The sequence below is a fragment of the Staurois parvus genome, unplaced genomic scaffold, assembly GCF_062004578.1.
Source record: "Staurois parvus isolate SC_StPar_1 unplaced genomic scaffold, SC_StPar_1.0 ptg000439l, whole genome shotgun sequence".
NCBI lineage: Eukaryota > Metazoa > Chordata > Amphibia > Anura > Ranidae > Staurois > Staurois parvus.
This window is the reverse complement of record NW_028318235.1, coordinates 5,582,258-5,610,096: the sequence shown is the minus strand read 5'-3', so window position 1 is coordinate 5,610,096 and position 27,839 is coordinate 5,582,258. Positions and strand designations below refer to the sequence as shown.

General features: G+C 41.3%; 1 protein-coding gene and 1 pseudogene across 1 annotated transcript; one reads left to right on the top strand and one right to left on the bottom strand.

Annotated features, from left to right (window-relative positions):
* On the bottom strand, nucleotides 1–27,839 carry PGPEP1 (pyroglutamyl-peptidase I). Its single transcript, XM_089687903.1, has 5 exons — nucleotides 27,703–27,839; nucleotides 19,731–19,783; nucleotides 14,165–14,281; nucleotides 8,186–8,418; nucleotides 1–4,496 (listed from the first exon to the last, which is right to left on the bottom strand). Exons 1-5 carry the CDS (start codon nucleotides 27,734–27,736, stop codon nucleotides 4,304–4,306), a joined length of 630 nt encoding a protein of 209 aa, XP_089544029.1. The 5' UTR covers nucleotides 27,737–27,839; the 3' UTR covers nucleotides 1–4,303.
* Nucleotides 25,236–25,351, top strand: LOC149454057 (U2 spliceosomal RNA; annotated as a pseudogene).

The following is a 27,839-nucleotide window of genomic DNA, read 5'->3' as shown; positions in this document are numbered from 1 at the left end:
CACAATTGATATCACCATTTATTAAAGACATGAACATAGGCATTTCTGATTATACAGTTTATGACAAGTATTGTGCAAAAGTAGTATACTGTCACTAGATTAGATGGTAAAGTACTGCAATCTAGAAATAATTTACAGTATGCCTTTTACAGTAAGAGGTAGAATCTCAATTATGGCTGTATACAAATGCATTGAGCCTTAAGTTATAAATTAAGGCCATTTTTTGTTCAATTCTAAAAAGGCAGTAATTATATATTCAGCCCATACATTGTCAGAAAAATCTGCAGTGTAAGGCACTGACAAAGTAGGGTAAATATAAACAAATATACAAACTGCAGAGGTAGTTGAATGATGTTTCATTATCCTTATTAGAATTACCATAGAAAAAAAAGCAGTGACAACATTACAGATTTTTTCCTGATACCATTTAAGGCTGCTAGAAAAATGATTTCTTTACATTTTGCAATAGAGTTGTAGTTCTATGCTTTCTAAATCATTGTCCTAATTAAATTAGGAGTACCATCTCTTTAATGTGGTGCACCGCACCAGCCTACCGGAATTATTTTATCCTCACCTGCTTCATCAAATTGGAACGAAGAGAGAGACAGACACAATTAGACTAAAAAACAGAGGTTCCAGCAGCATACATTTGCAAATTCATATAAAGTCACACTGCTGTGTCATTATACTTTGCAAAGTGTGGTCCATAACTCTAGTCTAACAAAGATCATCAGTATGAATGAATAAAGTCAGAGCTGGCTTACCAAGTGATAGCTCAATCCTCCTTAAAAAGGTGCAGCAACACACCAGAAGCGCAAATTCAATAAAACTAAAGAACTTGAAAAGTATTTTCTGCCATGGTTATTGAAGATTTGTTTCTTTTCTAGCAGTTTTTTCTCTTGTCACAACATTGGGGCTCATCAATGACTATACCAGGAATATCTTAACTTGTCAAAAAGAAAGAAGAGAGGAAGTGCAAGAATAAAGTTTGCAAAAAAAAAAAAGTTTACGTGTATAACCAAGATGATACTTTTATTTTTTCTTTATTCTTACTCAGCAAAATCAGAGCGGAATTAAAAAAAAAAAAAAAAAAAAAAAAAAGTCTGTGGCTTTCTTTTTTGCCTCCTTGCTATGAGTGGTAGGCAACTCCAGATATCTGCAAACCCCAGTTGTTTACTATATAGCATCTTGCATCCCCAAAATCTTCGATACAAGTACCAACCAGATTCCTAGAGCCGACCCTCCTCCTACCTCTGGAAACTTTGCTCCTTGGTTAGTGTAATGTGCCAACAGTAAGTTGCATGAAAGTCAAAGCCAGTGACTGAGAAACTGGTGAGTACTAGCACCAATTTTTGAGGGGTGCAGGTAGCACCATATGGGGATTAAATGCAGCACGCAGGCATCCGAAGGCGTCTATTATCCATACCAAATAAAGTTTGAAAGACAATTATTTTGCAAAAGTACACCTTATTTCTTAAGATGTTTTAATTATATTAGGAGTATGAAAAAAATCAAATAAGTTGGATTTCTGAAGGTTTAACACAAGATGTTTAAACACTTCCTACTCCTCAGCAATGATTTTACCAAATGTGGGGTGTTATGCAATTTAAAGCAATATTTTTGATTCTAAAATAAACCTTATACAGCAACATTAAATGAGAATATAATTAGAAGTATGTTGTATAGAGATTATGCATGGCCCATAGGCAGCAGAAAACTAACCTATTTTGGCAGTGGCTAAGTCTCACATCTCTATACCCTCCTTATCTCTGACCACTCAAACAACATTTAATTCTAATAGGAATGAGAAGCAAAATAAAGAATGGAAATCGGTCTGTAAAATCACACTAAAAAGCAAGGCTCTGATATGGAAAGGTAATACTTAAAATAAATAAAATATATAGACATGGCACTTACATTTTTATTTGGGTATTGTTTTGGCAGTGAAACATTCTGAACAATGCCAGGTTACTTGGACAACCCAAGTGGGCAGAGGAGAGAAAACATACGTTAAAACTAGTAGTTGATTGTATTAAATGTAATCAGGTCAGTGTCCATGATTTCAGTCAAGTATCTGTGTGAAAACTGCCAGCCTTAGTCTATTTGCAACCAGTTAAGATTAAGACCTTGTGGCTGTACAGGCTAGAGGGGAACATCCATACCCTCAGATTTTTTCCACAAAACCAAAAAAAAAAAAAGTGTACTGTGTCAGATATCATTATGTAGCATAACTACATAATAGTTAGTAGAGCTAGTACAGTTCTTTATGTGTAAATCATTTGTAAGTCCTCTACTGTAGTAATGAGAGAGAGGAAACGGAAGGGCCTAGGATTGACAGCAATAAATTATTCCAGAACAATATTCTTTAAAAAAACAAAAAAAAACAAAACAAAAAACTTTTAAATGCTCAAGTCATGATCCCTTTTGACTTTGTAGATTTTAACCTGCAAAGTTTTTATTGTTTTGCTCTATGCGTATAACAGTAAAATTATATCTGTACTTGCTTTAGTAGACCATGAAAAGCAAAGAAACCATTTCATTACAGTGGCAATGTCACACCAAAAAGGTAATCACCTGCCTTTAGGAGTTTTAGAACTAGGCAAATGATAACTTGTCCAGTTTCAAAATCTCAAGGCACTGAAAATTGACACAGTGTATTAATAAAGTAGTCAGATTCCCCTTACTTTTATCAATTTTGCTATGTTGCAGCCTAAAACTACAGTTTAAATTCATTTATTTTCCTCAATCTACAATCAGTACCCCAAACTAACAAAGTGAACACAGAATTTTAAAAATGTCTGAATTTATTAAAGGGAAAAAAAACTAAAATATCACATGTACTTATGTATTCAGACCCTGTACTCCGTACTTTGTTGAACCACTTTCAGCAGAAATTAAAGCCTTGCGTCTTTTTGGGTATGACGTGACAAGCTTTGGACACCTGGACTGGGGTATTTTCTGCCATCCTTCTTTGCAAATCCTCTCAAGCTTAGTCAGCTTGGATGGGGACAGTCAGTGGACAGCCATTTTCAGGTCTCTCCAGAGATGTTCAATAGGGTTTAAGTCAGGGCTCGGCCCACTCTAGGACATTCACAGATTTGTACCAAAGTCCCTCCTGTGTTGTCTTGGCTGGGTTCTTAGGATCGTTGTCATGTTGGAAGGTGAACCTTCGGCCCAGTCTGAAGTCCTGAGCGCTGTGGAAAAGGTTTTCATGAGGATATCGCAGTACTTCGCTCCATCCATTCCCCCAACCCTGACCAGTCTCCCAGTACCTGCTGTCGAAAAGCACCCCCACGGGGTGATGCTGCCACCACCATGCAGTGAAATCTGAGAGTCCTTCAGGTACTTTTTGGCACACCACAAACAGGCTTTCATTTTGCACCAAGCAGAGGCTTCCATCTAGCCACTCTGCCACAAAGCCCAGATTGGTAGAAAGCTGCAGTGATGGTTGTCCTTCTGGAACTTTGTCCCATCTCCAAACAGGATCTCTGGAGCTCAGTCAGAGCTTTATTAAGGCTCTTTTCCCGATTGCTCACTTTGGCTGGTCGACCAGCTATTGGAAGAGTCCTGGCTGTGCTAAACTTCTTCCATTTGAGAATTATGGAGGCCACTATGCTCTTGCAAACCTTCAGTGAAGCAGAATTTTTGCTCTGATACAGTATGCATTCAGTTTTGGGCCTTTCCAAATCATGTCCAATCAATTTAATTTACCACAGGTGGACTCCAGTAAAGGTGTTGAGACATCTCCGCAACGATCAAGAGAAATGGGAGGCACCTGAGCTAAAATTATTTAAAGGGTCTGAATACTTATGCCAATGTGAGATTTCATTTTTTCCTCTTTCATACATTTACAAACCTTGTAGTGTCAGGATGAAACATAAAATTTTTAAAAATGAAGGTGGTCTGAATGCTTTATGAATGTACTGTATACTAGCTCTGTATCTAGATGTGTAGTTTTTCTCCTATATCTAGGTATTAAAAAGCTGTATAAAAAGTAGTTTAATGAGAAACTAAAAACACCTGATTTAAAAATTACGCAATCATATCAATACACCAGATCTGTATTGAAAAAAATCTCTTAAAATTTCTCCTAATTGGTCTCTCCCTTTACCTTAAAGATAGTACAGTTAATTGGTACTTTTTGGCAGTGGTAGGAAATAAGGTTTTTTAATTTTTCAAAGAGGACTAAACAATCCACAGTAGAACCAAAACAGATTTTCAATGTTATAAAAGCACTTTATGATTCTCATGTTTTTCCCTCTTTACTAAGTCTGCTGAACTTTCCATACAAAGACTTTTCTTGTCAGTGTTTTTGATGGCAAGTGATATGGTCTTCTGATTGCTCCAGCATGTCCAAGATAATATTTAAAATGGTCTGTAAAGCACGGCCCAGTTGTGAAGCTGTATACGGCTTTCCTAGAGGAGGCACATGGATGAACACAGATTTGCCCTGGCTCTCGTACAAAGAGGTATAATAGGTGAAGTCACACAGGTATCTACAAGAAAGAAACAACCAATTACAAATACAGCACAACTATCTTGCTGGCTAGATCTTTACCAACCATATCTGGACCTTTTGCACACAGTATTTTATGGCACGGAGTAATGAGATTATCTTAAAATACAGCAGTGTCTTTTGAAAAAGACAACCAAGGCTTTTCGGTGTCTTTAAGTCTATTTCTACTTTTGCAGCCTAATTGGGGTAATACCTACTTCGTATGTGTTACATGTTCCCATTCACATAACATAACCGAAAAAAAAAATTAAATTAAAAATGTCTGCTTATCTTTTTACAAATTTGAAAATCCTATCTAGCTTTCCCCTTTTATGTAATATTAAGGAGAGGGCTGAGTAGATAGGTTTATCATTATTAAGTCTGTACTGTGCTGGCAGGTCTCATTACCTGTTAAAAACTAGATTTGTCCTAAGAATTAACAACCCCAAGGCTTGAGTAGTACATTGCATATAAATGCTTTTGTCCCTCATTCTGTCGCCTAATTACACATTGCAAGTTACTATAAACTCAAGAAGATGCCTAGAGAGTCTTATGTATAAAACATCAAGGAATGTGTGAAAAGATATAGTCCGCACTTACAAAGATATTTTAAAATAGCAAGGACACATATTGTATGTTTGTACCCTTAGAAAAGTTTATCAATTGGATCATAGGGATTTTCTGCAAGTAGCATCACACGTCTCCAATCTTGTAATCGATCAGCCTATTTAAATGGTGAAAAGTAGCCACTCTGCTGTCTGGTATTATTATGTGCAAAATACTGAACAGAGATCAAAGAAAGCATAGGAGAGAGTTTTGGGAAGAAATTAGAATGAAAATTTTAACCTTGTCAAAGGTAATGGCTATAAGACCATCTCCAAGCAGCTTTATGTTCCTGTGTCTACAGTTGCAAATATTAATAAGTTTATAGTCCATGGGAGTGTAGGTAACCACCCTGGATATGGTTGCAGGAAGAAAAATCAACCCCAAAGAAAAATAGTTTGAATGGTAGGCAAAGAGCCAAGAAATCTTCCAAAGAGATACAAGTTGAAGTCCAAGGTAAATTAGTGTTCACACCATATACAATATTCCCATCTCACACATTCCTGGAAAAGCCAAGGTGTAAGTGGGTGCTGTAGCAACTGCCAGCTGCAGATTGGTACCATAGGCCAAAGTATACATCACTGAAATAAAGTCCAAGTGCTTACTCAGTGATCACATCACAGTGGGAAAAAAGTGCAAAGTTTCAGGGCCACTCAGGGCCCCCTTGTCAGACATGTGCCCCTAAAACAGTGCATTTTCCACTGTGATGCGATTTCTGAATAAACACTAAGACTTTATTCCAGTAATCCTTGGTGTACTAGATATATGTACTTTGACTTTTGATGACACCATCTGTCCCTTTTTTAGTGGGCTCAAAGGAAGAACAACAAGAAGGACTTCAATGTTAAAAGAAAAACAGAGCTCGGTTGAAAATGTTTAAAATGTACATTGACGTGCCTCAGTACTTCCGGGAGTATGACCTTTCAATAGATGGAACAAAGCTGGAGCTTTTTGGCAAGTCAAATCACAATGAAAAAAAAAAGGAAGGTTTCAAAGAATATTCCACTGCACCTACAGGGTAGTTAAAATTTAGCAAAACCTGTAAAAAAGAAAAAAAACATTTTGCATGTCTTGATGTATTAACCAGACTGTATGCACAATAATTTCAGTATTTTAATTCTTTTTTTTTTTTTAAACACATTTTAGTTTTAGATGCTACAGCAGATTGTTTCACATTGCACTTTACGTCACATTTAAAAACGTTTTAGCACTGCATCAATTTTTGTTCTCTTTTTATATAGGAGTTATTCATATATGGTGTTGGCAAAAAGCACAAAAGGCATAGGAATAGGCAAAGATTAAAAGATAAAAAAGCTGCATACTAAGTGATTACATCACCTACTGAGTTTATTAAAAAAAAAAAAAGGAGAGTTTAATATCACTTTACCTGCAGCAGAGAAAAGCCAGGTCACCAGACTGGTCATGTGGTGTTAAGAATGTATGCATATCTTAAGGCTGGATGGACAGAAATACAAATCCTCTGGCCAACAAGACAGCTCCCATATATTCCTGTCAATTGTGTATTTAGCAGTCTATATAACAGTATTGCTGCGTCTCCTTTGTCCCAATGTTCATTTAGAGAAAATTTTAAAATAAAAGGTCAGACTTTACTGGTATGAGGGAACACACCATTTGTAGCGATAAAATATTTGTTTTTTATTACATTTGTAAAAGATCAAAACGAACAAAAATTAATTAAAGAACAATCTGAGGTCATCATTTAAATTTATAGATAATTTATTCAATTCATATACAATTCTTCCATTGCAGTAATCCAAAGAGGTCAGCGCGTTTTGCACACGTGCTTCCTCAGGACCTTCGATTAGGATTTACAGGCGTATGACCCAACTATAAAAACATACATTGAGATGTATCCTTATATACAATATAATCTTACACAAAGTGAAAAAACAAACAGCTGAGAAAAATGGATAAAATGGTGCACTCACACGCTATCACAAGGTATCCCTAAACCTGGGAAACCAAGGGACAGAGCTGGCAGCAGATAGGCAAGCTACTGTCACATCCAGAAATAGATTTTACCAATATACCATCCTCAATTTTTGGGCTTCTCTAAAAATAATAAAAAAAATAAAAATTATATATATATATATATATATATATATATATATATATATTTAATTTGTTTTTGTTTTTTTTTAATTCGCTCTGCAGGACTTTTCGGACCAAAAAATTTGTAAACTGAAACGCCATTTCCCATAGGAATGCATTGAAAACAAATTAATGTGTTGCAGAGGTCAGAAAAAAAGTAAAAGCTACTAAAATACCGCATGAGTTATTTTATCAAGTCATGCGGTATTTTAGTAGCGAAAACCATGTGTTAATGTTTCAGCTGTTAGCAGGGTTCCCCACTGACAGCTGAATGTAAAAAAATTGCCGGCAATTAAAAAAAACATTTTAAAAAATGGCGTGGGGTCCCCCCTCCCATCCATACCAAGCCCTCGGGTCCGGTATGGATTTTGAGAGGGAACTCCCACGCCAACATTTTAAAAAAATGGCGTGGGAGTTCCCTCTCCAAAACGTTGCTTCTTCACTTCTGATGACGCGGTTATGCCGTACGCTGAGCTCCACCTGAATCCACCACAGTACACAGCAGTTTTTCGGTCCCATCTTCTGACAGCCGGCCTCTGGACCTAGGAACTGGACGCCAATCATCTGCAGCACATACAGATACCTTTCCAATGGACTACAGATGTATCTTAATCGATCTTTTAAAATGTGAGTGTTCATTTACACCATTATTTAAAATTCAATATTAACGGTCTGCACTCAGTGGCACCTTCTTTCATTCCTTTTTTACATAAGAAATGATCTATAAATTTGAGTGATGACCTCAGATTGTTCTTAATTTTTGTTTGGTTTGATCTTTTAGAAATATAATAAAAACAAATGTTTAATTGATACAAATGGTGTGCTCCCTGGTACCAGTAAAGTCCAACATTTATTTTGTACTTTTCTTTATATGTGTATTTAGCAGATTGCCTGAAAACAGCTTTAAACAACTAAACCCATGAGTACTAAAAACAAAAAAGTGTTTTAAATGTTGTAGTTAACTGGACCCCATACCTGCCCGCATCTGAAGACACTGTAAAGTGGACATCCATTCCAGCTTCTGTTGCTTTCTTGCAAACAGTATCTATGTCTATAACAGAGTGTAAGCATTCTGGTCCTCCGTCCACACAACACTCTGTATCTGGACAAAACTGGCGAACATCCAGGCCATGGTATCCATTGTTGTGTCCACATTTCTCTAATGTCACCATTGTAGCCATACCAGAAACTCCAACATGAACAATGAGCTGGAGGCACATAAAATAGAGAAAAAGGTTGTTAGCTGGATTCTGCATCGTAGTCATGCATTACTATGGACAAACTGATAACACTGTATAAAACCCCAATAAAAAGTTAGAGCTGTTCTAAGTAGTTTCATATTTGGAGCCATAGGGATGCCTTTGACCTTTACCATCAGGTAGGCTACAGGTCATGGACCTCCTTTAGAACTGGACCAGGTTTAGGCTGAAAATTTTAATTCTGTAATCATCTGATCAGAAAGCAAAGATAAAAAAATGAATCTTTGAAATATGTGTGAATGTTTTATTATGCACCATATCAGAAGGTTTAATCCATTCCTGACCACAATTGTTGGATACATGTTTTCCTGTATGATGTCCCATGCAGAGTCTACCTCTGCCCTATGACAGGTAGCAGCCAATTATGTGCTTGTCCACAGCTTGTCCGAGTCAGTATAGTGATCACATGCAGGCTTGAGGCTTTATTCATAAAACAAGCCATATGCCTGCAGAGTTTTATTAAAGCATCGTACCAAAAAGCAAAATATATAAAATTATTTAGTTATGTAAATTAACATGGCTATAGCCAAGTTAATGGGCACTGCTACATTTAGCCTGGACATCCAGGATTCAATGATCTTTGGTAAAAAAAATTGTCCGTTTGAATCTGTATTATTTGTTTCAGGGCTCATTCACATCTCTCAGTTGGGGTACACTGCAGTACTGTGCACACTAAATGTGTTAGAACGTTACAGTTTCATTCATTTTCAGGGCAAAGCACGTCTGACTTACATTCAATACACCACAGCACATGGTAAAGCTCTATTATACGCTGTGATGCACTGCATGTACACATGGGAGGGCGGGTGTAGGGTGATAGTTCATCTTTTAATTTTTTTCTGAAAAGATAAATTTACACTTTAAACATCAATAAATCGATTACATGCATCATATCACCTCTCGCTCTCCATGGGCACCTTTCCCTGCCCACTCACACATGCACTGAACATGCACCCCCATCCTCAAAAAACCCTCGCTGGAACCCACCTGTTTGAATAACTTAAGACCCATCTCCCTGCTCCCGTTTGCCTCCAAGCTTCTCGAGCGCCTTGTTCACAACTGTATGATCTGCTACCTCACCGACAACAACCTTCTTGATCCCCGACAGTCTGGCTTCCGCCCACAACATTCCACAGAAATTGCCCTACTAAAACTCACTAATGACCTACTAACTGCTAAAACCAACGGCCATTACTCCATACTCCTTGACCTTTCCGCTGCCTTTGACACAGTCGACCACCTGCTCCTCCTCAGTAAACTCCACTCCATCGGCCTCCGTGACTCTGCTCTCTCCTGATTCTCCTCTTACCTTTCTCAGCGCACTTTCAGTGTCAAATACAACTCCTCCTCCTCCGCTCCGCCTCCTCTTTCTGTTGGGGTACCCCAAGGTTCTGTTCTTGGACCCCTCCTTTTCTCACTCTATACCTCCTCCCTGGGCCAGCTGATAACCTCCCATGGCTTCCAATACCACCTCTATGCTGATGACACTCAGATCTATCTCTCCATTCCCCAGCTCACCCTCTCAATCTTTCAAAAACTGAGCTTGTAATATTTCCTCCTCCCTGGTCCCCCACTCACGACTTTACCATTAAGATCAACAGCACAACCATTGGTCCTTCCCCTCATGCCAGGGTGCTAGGGGTAATCCTAGACTCTGACCTCTCTTTTGGGTCCCACATCCACTCACTGGCTAAATCCTGCCGCCTCAACCTCCAGAACATTTCCAAAATCCGCCCCTTCCTGACCAATGACACCACAAAACAACTTTTCCACGCCTTGGTTATATCCCGCCGTGATTACTGCAACTACCTCCTCACTGGTCTACCGTTACACAGGATATCCCCCTTCAGTCTATTATGAATGCTGCTGCTAGACTCATACACCTTACCAACCGATCAGCGACTGCTGCCCCTCTCTGCCAATCCCTCCACTGGCTTCCACTAACCCAACGTATAAAATTCAAAAATACTAACCACAGCTTACAAAGCCATCCACAACACTGCCCCTAGCTACATCACCAACCTCATCTATAGATACCACCCAAAATCGCCCACTCCACTCCTCCCATGATATCCTCCTCTCTAGCTCCCTCATCACCTCCTGCCACGCTCGCCTCCAGGACTTCTCCAGAGCCACTCCCTACCACAGCATGTCCGGTCAGCCCCAACCCTGTCTGCCTTTAGGCGATCTTTGAAAACTAATAAAAAAGGAAATATCCTCCTGCGCTTAATATGGATGTGTCCCTATCTTACAGCTGCTATCACTCTGCCTCAACCAATAGGTCATAAATACCACATACTAAATAGTGAAGCGCTAAAAAATACCTAAAACAATTCCCTATATGTACATCATAAGTACCATCTGAACCTATAATAATAAATACCATAAAGTGATAAAAAATATATATAATAGGTCTATTGGTGAGAAACTAAAATACATAAATATCTCATACATAAACTAACCATTAACACCTCATAATTAATCCGTGATGGAAAATAACAAATGATATATTCTTAATTAATCCTCAAATAAATCAGTGATATGAAATCAATAATCATAATTATGCTAATTCATAATAAATAAAAAGTGTAACTATCCGTGATGAATTGTGACAAGCCTATGGATTTAAATAAACTGATTCTTCATCAAATAAATACGCGATTCATAAATTCTGTGGTAAAACTATATATCAGAGAAAAAATAAAATCCACTTAATTATGTGATAAATACATAAACACTGGGTCCAATCTTATACCCCCGAGTATCAATGTATTCGTTAATGACAAAATGGCAGTCTAGCAGTTTCTTAGTATATTTTTTTAAAGTAAACAGTGGGCTCATTTTTTTACCCCTTTATACACTGATGAACAAGGGCATTATTTTTTAAACTGCTGCAAGTAGCTGCTTGGGCACATCAGGAGTTGCAGTTGAAGTCATGGGTTAGCTATCATGGAATCCTACACCCCACAAAAATGTGAAATGTTGCTGGCCCTGGACACTGTCTTTACCTCTACGGATCAGTGTTTTGGGACTTTTCCACTATCTTCCCAGCAGGCAGGTTAGTATTAGGCAGCTGCAACAGAACATATTGGGCTACTTACAGTTCTGGCATGCCAATACATAGTTAAAAATAAACTGCTAATGAGTGATATGTATGGACAATCCAATCGTAAACGCCTACGTATGCCTACGCATATACGATATCTCAGTCCCCATAGCTGAATGCTGGTAAGGCAGCCATGTAAGCTCTCTATATACCTAAACACCCCATACACCAGTATATAAATGCACTAATAAACAGAAATGGGGTAAATAATAAATATAACTATTTTACAAACTGGTACTGGTGTGAAGTAAGTTGTGTAGATCACTACTGTAGATCTCTACATCAAAAGACAGCCTGCAGTTCTGTTGCGAAGGTCGAATAAAAGATATATATTGATTTTTTTAACAGTACCATAACAAGTATCAGGTTCAGAGTGATAGTGAGCACGAATAGAATATCTACAGGCTGAAATAACAGCCCATAACATGTGGTGCAAGGCAAGTATCACGTGAATGACCTGACTGCCTCTGCAGCAACCTTGCCTAGTTTATACAGTTGTATGGAACATAAACACTGCTAAATAGTATAATATAATGAACACATTCAAAAGGACTCATATATTGCGAGTCTCATGTATTGTGCTATAGCATAAAGAACAACCCCCCTGTATGAAGGACTACATAAATAAATTACTTACTGTATAATGATGAAAAACGCTACATGAGTTATATGCTTTAAAGAGCAAGGTGAAATAATTTCTCCAATGGTAGATGACTGGAAAAATTGTCCTATAAACCTGCCAGTTTCAGGACCAGGGGGTGCATCTGGTAATGCCTGAATGTAAGAGATTTGATTTTCTGCTGGATGAAGCCTCAGGAGCTACACCTCCTGGGCCATCCATGTACATATAAAAAGGACAAATACAGACTGAATATAATCAAAGCGATACATGTATAAAAAACTGACTTCAATGTAATTCATATTAAAATAAGTGAAGATACAGTATTCTGTATAAAGCACAAATCATGCAGAACCTTCTGCAACAAAGCCTATTACAAATGTCACATTCTAGAGTAACAGGTTGTGATTATTATTACAATGATGTGATTACTATATTATAAAGTAATAATTTGTGAATTACATATATATATATAGTTGTGCTCTGCACAGAAACTATATATATATATATATATATATATATATATATATATATATAGATATATATATAGTTGTGTTTGCATACCCTGGCAGAAATTGTGAAATTTTGGCATTGATATTGAAAATATGACTGATCATGCCAAAAAACAAACACTCTTTTATTGGAGGATGATGATCATATGAAGCCATTTATTATCAAATAGTTGTTTGGCTCCTTTTTTAAATCATAATGATAACAGAAATCACCCAAATGGCAAAGCACACAGTGATGAATAGACTATTAAGAAGATGGTTTGTAAAAGCATTTGTACTGCAGACTGCTGTGTAGTCCTGGGCACAACCTGTTTTTTTCCCACCACCTGTGCCATACGAATCACAAAAAGTACTTGTGTCACATTCAAGTTAGTAATATCATAAACTTGCACCTTTAAAGGGTTACCTTAGGCTATTTTTTACTAAAATAATCCTGTTATACTTAGATGCTCTGTGCAATAGTACCGCCTCCTCTTCAGTGTCTGCCCAAATAACAAGCAAATGCTCTGGGGCCGGACATACAGGCTCACTCCCAAGCCGGGCTCTGTGCATCTATAGACAAACGGTGCAGCTTGGCCCTACCTCAGGCTCCTTCCTTACTGAATTTGACAACAGGAGCCAATGGCTACCACTGCTGCTCTATGTCCAATGATGCTCTTGGGCACAGAGCTGGATCGAGATTGGGCTTAGGTAACTCTTCCAGGAGTCTGGGAGCTGGCAAAGCATGGCAGTGGATTTCTGTGTATGTGCACAAATGCCACCAGCTTCTAGTGGATGGGCCCAGGAGGCAGCAGGACCCAGCCTAGGCCAGAGATCGGAAAGAAAAAAAAAAGGTAAAAAAAATGCAATAAACATTTTTAACATTTGTGAAGAAGGGGAAGGACGACAGATTAAGACATTGCAAGTTTAGTTCTTCTAAACGTTCTTTATGTGGTGACACTCTTACCACCTCTCTGTAACTGATATTAGGTGCCTAAGTCCATAACCATATAAGAATGGTACCACTGCAGAACAAACATGCGTAATCTTAACCTGTTTCTCCACTCTAGGCCACTTCATTGAGAGGGTATTCCACAGTCGCCAAAATTTAAGAAATCAAAAATCTGCATCCGCTCTTAAATTTATCTCTGCATTATCCCCAGAGAAACTGAGATTAAAAAGGAGCAATCTAAAAGTTGTTAGTAAATGAGATACTCATTGGGGTATATTTACTAAAGGCAAATAGGTTGCTGCAATGGAATTTTCCCCAGAGCTTAGTGAGAGAGGTGAAGTCCTGCTGACTTCAATAATCCAGTCATGCAAAAACGTGTTTTTTTTTTTCTCTTGTATGTGATTGGGCATTCTTTGCAAAGTGGCATTTCACCAAGCTCCAGGGAAAATCCACTTTTAAAGTTAACAGCTTATTTGCCTTTGGTAAATCAGCCCCACTGTGTTGAGTTAATATCTTCCCCAACTTACCTCAGGATTGTATTTCACCCATAGATCTGGGATTAACCTTTGTACAGTCTGATATTCAACTGGAACTTCATGCACATGCAAATCAACAGCATCTCCTAACCCAATCTTCTCAAGTTCCTGAAAGAAATTACAAATGATAAAGAAACATGCAGTGTGCTTTAACCAATGAGTAATACGTATAAAGCGGCAGAGTTTGGATGGCTGCATCATCAAAACTTAAAGCAGAACTGTGGGCAAAAACTTCTTGACATGTCCTTGTTACCGATTTCCTACCTTCACTGAATATGTCATCCATCTTTTGGTTCACTCAGTAATTGCTCAGAAATAGCCTATTCATTTTCAAATCAAACAATTAATTCTCTTTGGTTTCCTGTTTATAAGAGCAGTTGCTGCTATGCCTCCTATTCCCCTAGCTCAGTGGTTCTCAACCTTCCTAATGCCGTGACCCTTTAATACAGTTCCTCATGTTGTGGTGACCCCCAACCATAAAATTATTTACCCAGTAATTATAATTCATGAGTGTCGTTTTACCTCCAATACTGCTGCTTTCAACACAGTAGCTGCTTTTAACAGAGTAGCTGCTTTCAACACAGCAGCTGCTTTCTACACAGTAGCTGCTCTTTACACATCAGAAATATGTGTTTTCTGATGGTCTTAGGGGACCCCTATGAAAGGGTCGTTCGACCCCCATGGGGGTCGCGACCCACAGGTTGAGAACCACTGCCCTAGCCACTGGTCTTGGCACATCCTCTGTATTTCTTCCTCTAGGAAGCAGTGATGTAATTCAGCCCCACTTGCAGTGGTGGGCAGACTGAAACTCTCAGACACATTCCTACAATTCCCTGTGGATGATGGGAACTGTAGTTTCCTTTTACTGCAGAGAGAGAGGAGAGGATATGATGTAATCCTTGCTGTTACACCTCCTTCTTTGCAGAGTAGATGCTGTTATATTTTTTAATTACAGAGATGAGGTCATGAAAATTCAGTTAGACTTTTCTCCTAAATGGTAAGGATTTTCAAAATTGTATTAACAGTTCAGTGTTTTGTATAGGGGGCTGTACTAATAGGAGATTTATTTTGCCTATCCCGTATTTTTTCTTTAATGTGGAACTAAACCCATTAATTCTACTGTTTCTTGAAAGAGTTACATTCAAGGCATGCCATGAATGATAACAAGACTTGCTTGTGCTCTCAGATGAACTATCAAGCCATGAAATGTCGTGTTGCAGCTGATCACATGTGCAACACCATGGCAACTGCAGAACCAATTACCTTCAGAAGTCACCTAATTAGTAAATAGAGTCCACCTGTGTGTAATTTAATCTAAGTTTAAATACAGCTGTTCTGTGAAGCCCTCAGGGGTTTGTTAGAGAACATTAGTGAACAAACAGCATCATGAAGTTCACTGCACACACCAGACAGGTCAGGGATAAAGTTGTGGAGAGGTTTAAAGCAGGGCAAGGTTATATAAAAAACATCCCAAGCTTTGAACATCTCACAGAGCACTGTTCAATCCATCATCCGAAAATGGAAAGCGTATGGCACAACTGCAAACCTACCAAGACATGGCCATCCATCTAAACTGACAGGTCAGGCAAGGAGTCCATTAATCATAGAAGCAGCCAAGAGACCCATGGTAACTCTGGAGGAGCAGCAGAGATCCACTGCTCAGGTGGGAGAATCTGTCCATAGGACAACTATTAGTCATGCACTCCACAAATCTGGCCTTTATGGAACAGTGACAAGAAAAAAGCCATTGTTAAAAGAAAGTCATAAGAAGTCCCATTTGCAGTTTGAGAGAAGCCATGTGGGGGACACAGCAAACATGTGGAAGAAGGTGCTCTGGTCAGATGAAACCAAAATTGAACTTTTTCGCGTAAAATTACCACTGCACATCACCCTGAACACACCATCCCCATCAAACGCGGTGGTGGCAGCATCATGTTGTGGGGATGCTTTTCTTCAGCAGTGACAGGGAAGCTGGTCAGTGGTGATGAGAAGATGGATGAAGCCAAATACAAGGCAATCTTAGAAGAAAAACTTTTAAGAGTTTGCAAAAGACTTGTGACTGGGGCGGAGGTTCACCTTTCAGCAGGACAATGATCCTAAACATACTGCCAGAGCTACAATGGAATGGTTTAGATCAAAGCATATTCATATATTAGAATGGCCCAGTCAAAGTTCAAACCTAAATCCAATTAAGAATCTGTGGAAAGACTTGAAAATTGCTGTTCACATATGCTATCCATCCAATCTGACAAGAGCTTGAGCTATTTTGAGAAGAATGGACAAAAATTTCACTCTCTAGATGTGCAAAGCTGGTATAGACATCCCCAAAAAGACTTGCAGCTGTAATTGCAGCGAAAGGTGGTTCTACAAAGTACTGACTCAGGGGGGCTGAATACAAATGCATGCCACACATTTCACATATTTGTAAAAAATTGTGAATATCATTTTCCTTTCACTTCACAATGATGTGCCACTTTGTGTTAGTCTGTCACATTGGTCTCCAAAATGCGGCCCTTTGGTAGACTTTATGATGCACTATTCCTCCCACTGACACCAACAGTGAGGCATAATTCCTACTGCTGACTAATGATGGGGCAATTCCTCCTCCTTCCCCTAATATAAATGATGGGGCATCATTGCTTCCACTGACACCAACAATGGGGCACTATTCCTCCCATTGACACCAACAATGGGGCCCAATAATGCCAATGATTGCTGCCACTAATACCAATGATGGGGCACTATTTCTCCCACTAATTCAAATGATGGGACACCATTTCTCCCACTAATTCAAATGATGGGACACCATTTCTCCCACTAAAGCCAATGATGTGGCACTATTTCTCCCACTAATACCAATATTGGGGCACTACTCCTCCTGCTGATACAAACAATGGGCACTATTCCTACCACTGACACAAACAATTAAGCACAGTTTCTTCCACTGATAACAACGGGGCACTGTTTCTTCCACTAATACCAATGATGAGGCACTATTTCTCCCACTGACACAAACAATGGGGCATTGTTTCTTCCACTGATGCCAAGAATGGGGCACCGTTTCTTCCACTGATACCAATGATGGGGTACTATTCCTCCCACTAATACCAATGATAAAGCACTACTCCCACTTCTTCTTATCACCAAGCCTGAAGCCAGGTTTATTCTCACTGATGCTGGGTTTGAGACATTTTCAACCCTCACCGGCCACAATCCGGCCCTCCCTAAATTCTGAAAGACAGTAAACTGGCCCTTAGTTTGAAAAGTTTGGAGACCCCTGGTCCATCACATAAAATCCCAATAAAGTACATTTACGTTTTTGGTTGCAACATGACAAAATGTGGAAAATTTCAAGGGGTATTAATACGTTTTTAAGGCACTCTACCATGGCTAGTTCTGCACCATGTTTCTGTGTTGAGGTAGCCATTCTGGTAGGGGCAGGGATTTGCATCCTAAGAGTCCACATAGCCTCCAGGAAGAACAACAGTTATTAGCACAGTAGTGACATCACCAAATCTCATGAGACTAGCAGTCCGAGGCACAGTGACCCCTTTGAGACGGGGAGGACTTGTCAGCGGATCTGCCTCCTCAGCAGGGGATCTCTCCAAAAGATACCTGCTGAGCAAGCAGATGACAGGTCTGTGTTTGCTCCGCTGCTGCAGAGCTGACACAGACACTATCTGCTGCCTTCCATGGTACGGTTGGATGGAAACGGACCACCTGTCCGTTTTCATCCTACTGCCATCCTATCCACCAGACGGATGGGGAACAGATCTCCATCCGTCTGTTTTTGGTGTGCAGAATCAGATCGGATGCCAGCGGGTGTCCGCTGACACCCACCGGTCCACAGAGGTGTATAGATGGTCCGATCGGGTCCGCCTGAAAAACTGACAGGCAGACCTGATCAGACAGTCAGTGTGAAAGGGGCCATAATCGCATACTGTTTATATTCAGCTAAAAGGCTGTAGGATACATACTAGGAAGCACTCTGCTATTTTTCAGAAATAATTTTTCAACCAAAAAAAAAAAAAAAAGCTAAAGTCTTCAAGGTATTGCTTAGACACAAGTCACATTTCTAAATGTTCTATATGACATAGCAAACTTTTAATTTTTCAGGTTGCTAGTCACTCCGAGATCTGTTCTCAGCACTCCGCTCACAAGGTATCTGAGTTGAAATACAATTGTGGGAATAGGAGCCACTGCGTGAGATACTACTACAGAAAGGCTACATAGACCCTATGGTTCAAATGTGTGTTACAGTGCAACTGAACAAGGTGAGGGCTTCACTGCTACTTTTCAAGTAACAGTGAACAAGTCAATTCTTGACTGGGCCAAGTGCTGCCCATCCCTCTGTCAGTTTAAGTCCCCATTCACACCTTAGCCATGCTGTGTCGTCTTTTTTTTTGCATACTTTTGTGGTGAGCTTTTGGAGCGGCACCATTCATTTTGAATAGGCCTCCCTCCACTCCAAACACGTGCCAAAGAAGCTCAAGTACCAAATTTTGGCACTAAGCTAGGTTGGTGTTGCACGTTTTGCCACAATTTTTGTTGCGTGACAATTGCAAATAATGGCAGAGCAAGTGAGTCACACATTTTGATGAAATTCTGGAATCGCAGGCAAAATATCTCAAATCTGTCCACGATTCCAAAACACTCACGTCTGAATGAAGCTTAAGGCTGCCGTCTCACTGAATACGAATTTGAAATTGTGCGACTTCAATTGAAGTCAATGATTTCAAAGTCGGATGTCAGTGCGACTTAGAAGACATTTGTGCGACTTCATGCACAGCTAACTATGCAAGTCGCACCTGAATTTGCAAAAAGTAGTGCATGAACTGCTTTCAAAATCAGTGTGACTCCTATGGAGTTGGAGTTGCACCGATTTGACTGCTTCCATTGCGTACAATAGGACGTGGCTTGTCATGCGATTTGAGACAATCAAATTGCATGATAAGTCGCACTGGCGTGACCGGGGACTTAATGCTGCTATACATGGGATTCAAAGAGGAAGAAGATAAAGTGGTTTTAAATTCAAAACATTTTACCCTAATGCATTCCTTGCAATAAGGTAAAGAACTCCTCACCGTCTGTCCTACCCACCCTGATCCCTAAACACTTAAATGACTCCTCTCACTGGAGTTGACAGTGCAGGTGCGGGACTACCAAAAGAGAGATAGGGAGCAGCTCTGTGCAATATCACTGCACAGAGCAAGTAGTTATAACATCTTTTTTATTTTAAGCCAAAAAAGTTATCCTTTATATCACTTTAACTTCAGTTTATTTTAAGTTCAGTTTCTAAAAATTATATATATACATATTCATCTACCGGTCTTATATCGCCTCCCTGTTTGCGGTTGTGCTAACTATTCTCACAAAGCCCCTGTTCCTGCTCACTGTTGGTTCTGCACTGAAGGTTCTTAACCTCTTTAGTAAATCAGCCTCCATATCTTAGAGTACACGGTCTGAATTATCAAGATATCAACTTAAATTGTTGCATGGGTCTGCTCCCTGCTAGACAGACATTCCTAAATTAATTTACCACAAATAAATCACTAACCTGTACGGCCACCCAGCTTGCATTAACAGCATGTTCACCGAAAGGACCAAATCCTGTAGAAACAATAAGATTACAAACATAATTCATCATTGTGACTTCTAAGGCCCTATTCAAACTTGTGAATGGGACCGTTTATAATTACCTGCGAGAGCCTTAGCTGGGTTCCCTGCAATTAGCTGTGGGCAGGAAGCTCTATGCAAAGCAATGGGAGGCTGATTAAACCCTCAAGTATTCACAGGCGTTCATATTTTGTCGGTCATGAAGCGATTACCTGTGGGAACCCAGCTGAGTCTCCAGAGTACTTGCAGCTGGCCCTATTTGTAAGTGCAAACAGGGCCTAAAAGTCTGTAAGCTCTGTGTGTAATACACATAGAGTGAAACACAGATAAAAATAAATGTAAATATCAGACAATATTTACTTTTACTGCCACTGCCCTACAAGTCAATGGAAGGCTAAAATCAAGTGTATTTGGATACATTTCCAAACCCACATGTCTGAGCCCATCAAGATATTGTCATCCTGCATAGCTCCCAACTGTCCCCGATTTGGAACAAAGTCCATCTGTCCCTGTTTTCTCATCATTTGTCCCTCATTTTGGTCTGATGCATATAGCTGTATATAAAATGTATCTATCAAAAAGTGTCTTACAGTGCTAAACCTTTTTTGTAGAAGTATCCTTTGGGGGAGGATGGGTATGGCAGGGTCTTCTGCCTACATACTTTTGCTAAAAGGGGTCCCTCAAACCCATCTCAGAAAGTTGGGACGTTTGCACCTGTAATAAACCAATCACCTGTGGTGGGGGGATACATACAGGTTTTGAAACTTTACAGTCTACATTTTTCTCTGTGGACCCACTCGCACTACATGCATGCTAAAACGCTCCATTTTAGGATGCGTGCTGGTGTAAATCTTGCTGGGCCGTATAATGCACTGTGTCAGCAGATCACAAGGTTTACATTTTTTTTTACTTTGAGACTCTTTTCTCCACAAAGAAACATGATGAAATGCTTAGTGGTACCACTGATGATACATGTGGATACATGCAGCATGTCTGCATTTTTCCACACTCCACATTATTGCAGTAATATGAACAGGGCGCATACGTAACAATAGTTTTCTATGTGCCCTAGACGTTTCCTGCGTTGTTCTGTGCAGAAAAAAAACATAGGTCACTGCATAGTGTGAACAATCCCTGTAGAAACAACAACCTGGGCTGCTAAAAAGCTACTTGATCATATCTATATGTCAAGTGATGGAAAATCTAGTATTTTGCAGTTGACACCAGAACAGATAGAACAATAAGAACATCTGTTCCAGTGACAACTAAGAGGGGACTTCCCCTAACTTTGCAGAGAAATTCTCTCAGTTCAAGTTCAGTAATTGAAAGAAAAAAAAAAAACACTAGACAGCTTCTAACCAGTCCCTACAATATTAGCAAAACAAACACGGTTTGACTTTAAATTAATTTACACTTTAAATTAACTACTTCCCCTCTGCCCTATAGCTGAAATACTGCTACAGGGCGGTAGGCGCCATTCGCAGCCTCAGCTGTCAATCACTGGGTCCTGGTCAGCAATTACTTGCCAGCACCCGGTGATCGCTAAGTATCTCTGACAGGGGAGAGAGCTGTATGTTAACAATACAGATCTCTCCCCTGTCAGCTCCTGCACACTGCATAACAGAGCCATACAAAGCAGTGTGCTTACAGTGAAACACAGACACAGCCCACGTAGTAAAAAAAAAGCACACAGTTAACCCTTTGATCTCCCCACATGTTAACCCCTTCCTGCCCAATGCCATTAGTATAGTGTCAGTGCTTTTTATTAGCACTGATCACTGTATTGGTGTAACTGGGGATGTCAGTGACACCAAATCAGTTCCCCCCACCCCCCCAGTGTCAGAATGCTGCCAAAGTCCCAATATAAGTAGCTGATTGCCGCCATTACTAGTAAAAAAAAAAAGAAAAAAAAATTCCAGGATCTATACCATCATTTTTCAATGCCATAACTTTCACGTAAACCAATTAATTTACACGTATTGGGATTTTTTTTTGGCAAAGACGTAGCAGAATACATTTTGGCCTAAATTTATGACGAAATTAGATTTTTTACTGGACATGTTTATTAGCAAAAAGTCAAAAATATTGTTTTTTTTCTAAACATTGTTGGTTTTTTTGTTTAGAGTGCACAAGCACAGGCGATCAAATACCAATGAAAGAAAGCTCTATTTGTAGGAAAAAAGAGGACATATATTTAATTTGGGTGCTGCGTTGCATGACCACGCAATTGTCAAAGTAACGCAGCACCGTATAATAAAAAATGGCCTGGCCAGGAAGGAGGGTAAATCCTCTGGAGGGCAAGTGGTTAAAACTTTGGCTCAGTAGGGGCTTTTCAACACGTTAATAATTAGGTATGACACATTCTTGTGACCTCGTCCATACTGTCCTCAGCAAATTATTCTGAACAGCCTGTACCAAATGCACTTTGGATTACCAATTAAAGTTCCAATGCTAGTTAACTCTTTCTTGATATTCCTCTCTCCTGCAAAGAGAGTTAAAGGATAAGTTCACCATTCATAACATGTTATACCTATAGTCATTTTGTAACATGTAACGATTGCACCGGCCCCCCACTCCTCCACTTTGACAGCTAGTGAGGGATCTTCACCCCCCTTGCTAGCTGTCAAATTATTTAACAATGGCCATGAATGAGCCTTAGCAACTGACGGCTTGTAGTTTTCAATGAACTACCACGGTGCTATGGAGCACCATGGTATCTGCTTGTATAGGCAAGCAGATACACTGAGAGGAAGAATCCATGAACTACCATGGTGCTCCACAGGAATTGCTAATCACTGGTGCAATGCTTTACAGGCTCCTGCAACAAAAAAATATATGCACATTTTTTTACCTGCAAAAAAAATCTGCTTTTTCTTGTGTATAAAGGTAAACTTATCCTTTAAAGGAGAACTGTGCTGTGAGAAATACAGGGGCTGTACTCCTGGAAGTTCAGAAACACAAAACAACTGAGGCTGAGGGGCTTTTTAATCTTTTCGGTTTGTGTTTCCTGTTGAAGTTGGAGCCAATTGTCTCTAGCGGTCTTGGACGGTGATTTGGGAAACCGTATTAACCCTTTCACTGGCAGACCACAGTTTTCCTTTTTTTGCACACATTTAAAAAAAACATTTTAAGCCTGAAGATTAGTTAAAACCCCCCAAACATATTTTTGAAAGCAGATCCTTAGAGCACTGCCGCCAGGAGGCCGGATGTGGCCCTTTGCTTGCCTTTATCAGGTCTTTGGGACACTACTCCTCTCATTGATACAATGCACTATTCCATCTACACAAACAATGGGGCATAATCTCTGTCACTAATACCAACAAAGGAGCACTATTCCTCCCACTGACACTAATGATGGGGCACCGTTCCTCCCACTGACAATTGGTGGGGAACTTGTCCTCCCACTGACACAATTGGAGGGGAGCTATTCCTCCCACTGACGCCAATGACGGGGAGCTATTCCTCCCACTGACGCCAATGACGGGGAGCTATTCCTCCCACTGACGCCAATGACGGGGAGCTATTCCTCCCACTGACGCCAATGACGGGGAGCTATTCCTCCCACTGACGCCAATGACGGGGAGCTATTCCTCCCACTGACGCCAATGACGGGGAGCTATTCCTCCCACTGACTCCAATGACGGGGAGCTATTCCTCCCACTGACGCCAATGACGGGGAGCTATTCCTCCCACTGACGCCAATGACGGGGAGCTATTCCTCCCACTGACGCCAATGACGGGGAGCTATTCCTCCCACTGACGCCAATGACGGGGAGCTATTCCTCCCACTGACGCCAATGACGGGGAGCTATTCCTCCCACTGACGCCAATGACGGGGAGCTATTCCTCCCACTGACGCCAATGACGGGGAGCTATTCCTCCCACTGACGCCAATGACGGGGAGCTATTCCTCCCACTGACGCCAATGACGGGGAGCTATTCCTCCCACTGACGCCAATGACGGGGAGCTATTCCTCCCACTGACGCCAATGACGGGGAGCTATTCCTCCCACTGACGCCAATGACGGGGCGTTATTCCTCCCACTGACGCCAATGACGGGGCGCTATTCCTCCCACTGACGCCAATGACGGGGCGCTATTCCTCCCACTGACGCCAATGACGGGGCGCTATTCCTCCCACTGACGCCAATGACGGGGCGCTATTCCTCCCACTGACGCCAATGACGGGGCGCTATTCCTCCCACTGACGCCAATGACGGGGCGCTATTCCTCCCACTGACGCCAATGACGGGGCGCTATTCCTCCCACTGACGCCAATGACGGGGCGCTATTCCTCCCACTGACGCCAATGACGGGGCGCTATTCCTCCCACTGACGCCAATGACGGGGCGCTATTCCTCCCACTGACGCCAATGACGGGGCGCTATTCCTCCCACTGACGCCAATGACGGGGCGCTATTCCTCCCACTGACGCCAATGACGGGGCGCTATTCCTCCCACTGACGCCAATGACGGGGCGCTATTCCTCCCACTGACGCCAATGACGGCGCGCTATTCCTCCCACTGACGCCAATGACGGCGCGCTATTCCTCCCACTGACGCCAATGACGGGGCGCTATTCCTCCCACTGACGCCAATGACGGGGAGCTATTCCTCCCACTGACGCCAATGACGGGGCGCTATTCCTCCCACTGACGCCAATGACGGGGCGCTATTCCTCCCACTGACGCCAATGACGGGGCGCTATTCCTCCCACTGACGCCAATGACGGGGCGCTATTCCTCCCACTGACGCCAATGACGGGGCGCTATTCCTCCCACTGACGCCAATGACGGGGCGCTATTCCTCCCACTGACGCCAATGACGGGGCGCTATTCCTCCCACTGACGCCAATGACGGGGCGCTATTCCTCCCACTGACGCCAATGACGGGGCGCTATTCCTCCCACTGACGCCAATGACGGGGCGCTATTCCTCCCACTGACGCCAATGACGGGGCGCTATTCCTCCCACTGACGCCAATGACGGGGCGCTATTCCTCCCACTGACGCCAATGACGGGGCGCTATTCCTCCCACTGACACGGCGCTATTTCTCCCACTGACACCATTGACAGGGCGCTATTTCTCCCACTGACACCAATGATGGGGCACTATTCCTCCCACTGACACCAATGATGGGGAACTATCCCTTCCACTGACGGTGTTCATTGATGGGGCACTATTCCTCCCATTGATACCAATAATGGGACCCTATTTCTTCCCCCCATACCAACAATGGGGCACTATTCCTCCCACTAATACCAATGATGGGGCATTCTTAAATCCCACTGACGCTAGGTCATTTTCTACTCACACTTGCCACAGCCAGGCCCACTCAAAGTCTGATGAGCAGTAAACTGGCCCTTTATTCAGAAAGTTTGGAAACCCGTCTTGGAGAAAAAAATAGTACCTCCAATTTTTATATGCAACAGTTCTGTAAAAATAAATCGCTTTTCGGCCTTTTGGCTAAGATCAAGTGTAGTATCTGTTCTTATCAGTGTCCAGTGGGGGTGCTCCCAGCCATTCTAGCTTTGCAGGGATGGCTGTTGTATAGTACCCTCACTGGTATGATGGGGTCCGGAAGGCTAGTACCGGAGGGACAGAAACCAGGGAGCGCCATGATTCATTCTGGGGCCTTGGGAGTAATTCCTCTGAGAAAACTGGAAAGACCCAGTACCTCCTAATTTGGACGGATCTACCTTGGTCTGGCCAGAGGCTGGGAAGGCAGAAAGTCCGCAAACTCAGTGCCCCCTGAGGAAGACGCTCTCAGGGGTGCCACTAGTAACACCTGGGTGTGGGACCCCACAGTGTGAAGATGGCACATGGTCACTGTTTTTCACTCTTTTTGCACAGCGCCCTAAGGACCAAGCCTTTTGGCTAAGTCCAGGGCAATTTTTGCTACGGGCCTCAGGGCCTGGTCTGTGCACAATTTGGCACGGTACCACTTTTTTAATTTTTATTTATTTAAATTTATTCACCTCCCACGTTTGTCACTTTTCTGTTACTTATGTGTGTGTTTTCACGGATGGAGGGTGTGGGTCCTCGGGCCTACCCTGAAGTCTAGGGGGAGGATGTGTGGCCTTTTGGTTCCTTCCTCCCCTGATCCCTAGGGGGTTTTCTCTTCGGGAGAACCCCCTGACCTAGTACTGGATGTCCGGCTTCGGCTGGGCATAAGGAACGGTGGTCCACCAGGCCTTTTGGCCAGGAGGACCAAATGGGAACCTTGTCCCTGTCAGGAGCTTCGTGCCCCGGGGGATCAGGGTAACGGTTCAACCCCTTCGGGGGTAGGACAAACACACCCCTAAGTGCACTTTTTCGTGTGGTGTTCGCACTTGCACTTTTTTTGTGAACACTTACGGGTTTTTCGTTGTAGTTTGCACGTTTGCGGACTTAAAAAAAAAAAAAAAAAAAAAAAAGATCTGTAAAAATAAATTAGTTATTTTAGGGCACACAAAAAGCAATATATTAACCAATTTGGCAACGTATAAAAGATGAGGTTGCCCCTAGTAAATAGATACCCAGCGTGTCAAGTTTTAAATTTGCATGTGTCCACAAAACGACCCTGAACTTTGGTACCCTATATTTTCCACAGGTGATGCTTTAAAAGCATCAGTCGAACAATGGCATTAGAATTATTGTTCTCACTCTGGTGTGCAAGAAACGTTCTCGTATGTAGGAGCCCCAGATGGAGCATTTACATTTGTGTGCGCAGGAACACATGGGTGGGGTGGCCTCAATTTTGTTTTTTTTTTGGGGGGGGGGGTGTTCTATGAATGGCCAGGAGCAGAGGAGGAAGAGATATAACCATAGAGCAGGGGTATAAGAGCAGTGGTAATCTTCCAGTGTTGCAGGGGGTTAATACGAGTCATTTGACCTGTCATATGCACTCGTCAAGAGTGCCCGCTATGCCCACTCCTTTTGCCCCCTGCTCATAAAAGCTATACTTTTGCTTACTACAATGAAAGATCCCAATGACACAAACAATGGGGCACTATTCCTTCCACTGACATCAAAGATGGGGCTTTTTTTTTTCCCAACACTAGCATTGTGACCTTTTCTATTCCCAATGTCCCCAGTCCAGTCCCCCTAGAAACTGAGGACAGTAAACTGGCCCTTTGTTTAGAAAGTTTGGAGACCCCTGGTGTATAGTATTATTCCTGATCACTGCATTAGTGTCACTGGTGATGTCAGTGTGAGTTCGTGTCGGATGGCCTGTCCCACTATAAGTCGCCAATCACCACCATTACTAGTGTAAAAACAAAAAATATTCCAGTATATATACCATTGTTTGTAGATGCTATAACCTTCACACATTGATATACACTTTTTTTTTACCAAATACATGCAGCAGAATACATTTTGGCATAAAGCTATGAAATTTTTTTTTTTTTTTAACTGGATGTGTTTTATAACAGACAATTGAGAATATCCTTTTTTCAAAATTTGTGATCTTTATTTACATAATTAAAAAAAACTATTTTGATCAAATTCCACCTAAAGAAAATCGCTATTTGTTTGAATTAAATGATATAAATTTCATTTGGGTACAACGTTGCACAACCACGCAATTGCCAGTAAAAGTAGCACAGTGCCAAATAGCAAAAAATGGTCTAAAAGTAAAACCTTCCGGTGCTCAAGCGGTTAAACAACTCATTATGTAACAAAATAAAGAAGGTAAGTGTATTTTCTCTATACAAAGCACTGGCTGCCTGGAGATGATGAGCAAATAAATCCAAAGGCAATGCTTGCACAGGACTAAGCAGTCTAAAGACGAATGAATTGGGCTTCCTGACAAAGAACACCAAAGTAATTCATTACTATACTGAATTCATTCCAGTCACATGCAAACCTCTATATACCATGGTACTAGAGTGTTCATTCACGTTGTTTGTCGCCATCCCCCTTTTACTTACCTGTAACAACAACACACTTCCTCGACTTCTCCATGCCGCCGAAAGGACTTCCGGCCCGAGCACCGGGCACCTGACCAGCACACCTGGCACCTGAGGCTGTCAGTAGGAAGAAGCAAGCATTTCCCCGTCACGTGACC

What these genes read in the sequence shown, in the direction of transcription:
- PGPEP1 (XM_089687903.1), bottom strand. Translation starts at nt 27,736, where the DNA reads ATGGAGAAGTCGAGGAAGTGTGTTGTTGTTACAG. An exon ending in GAAGTGTGTTGTTGTTACAG is followed by an intron (nt 19,784 to 27,702) that starts GTAAGTAAAAGG and finishes TTGTTTCTACAG; the next exon opens with GATTTGGTCCTTTCGGTGAA. An exon ending in GGGTGAAATACAATCCTGAG is followed by an intron (nt 8,419 to 14,164) that starts GTAAGTTGGGGA and finishes ATGTGCCTCCAG; the next exon opens with CTCATTGTTCATGTTGGAGT.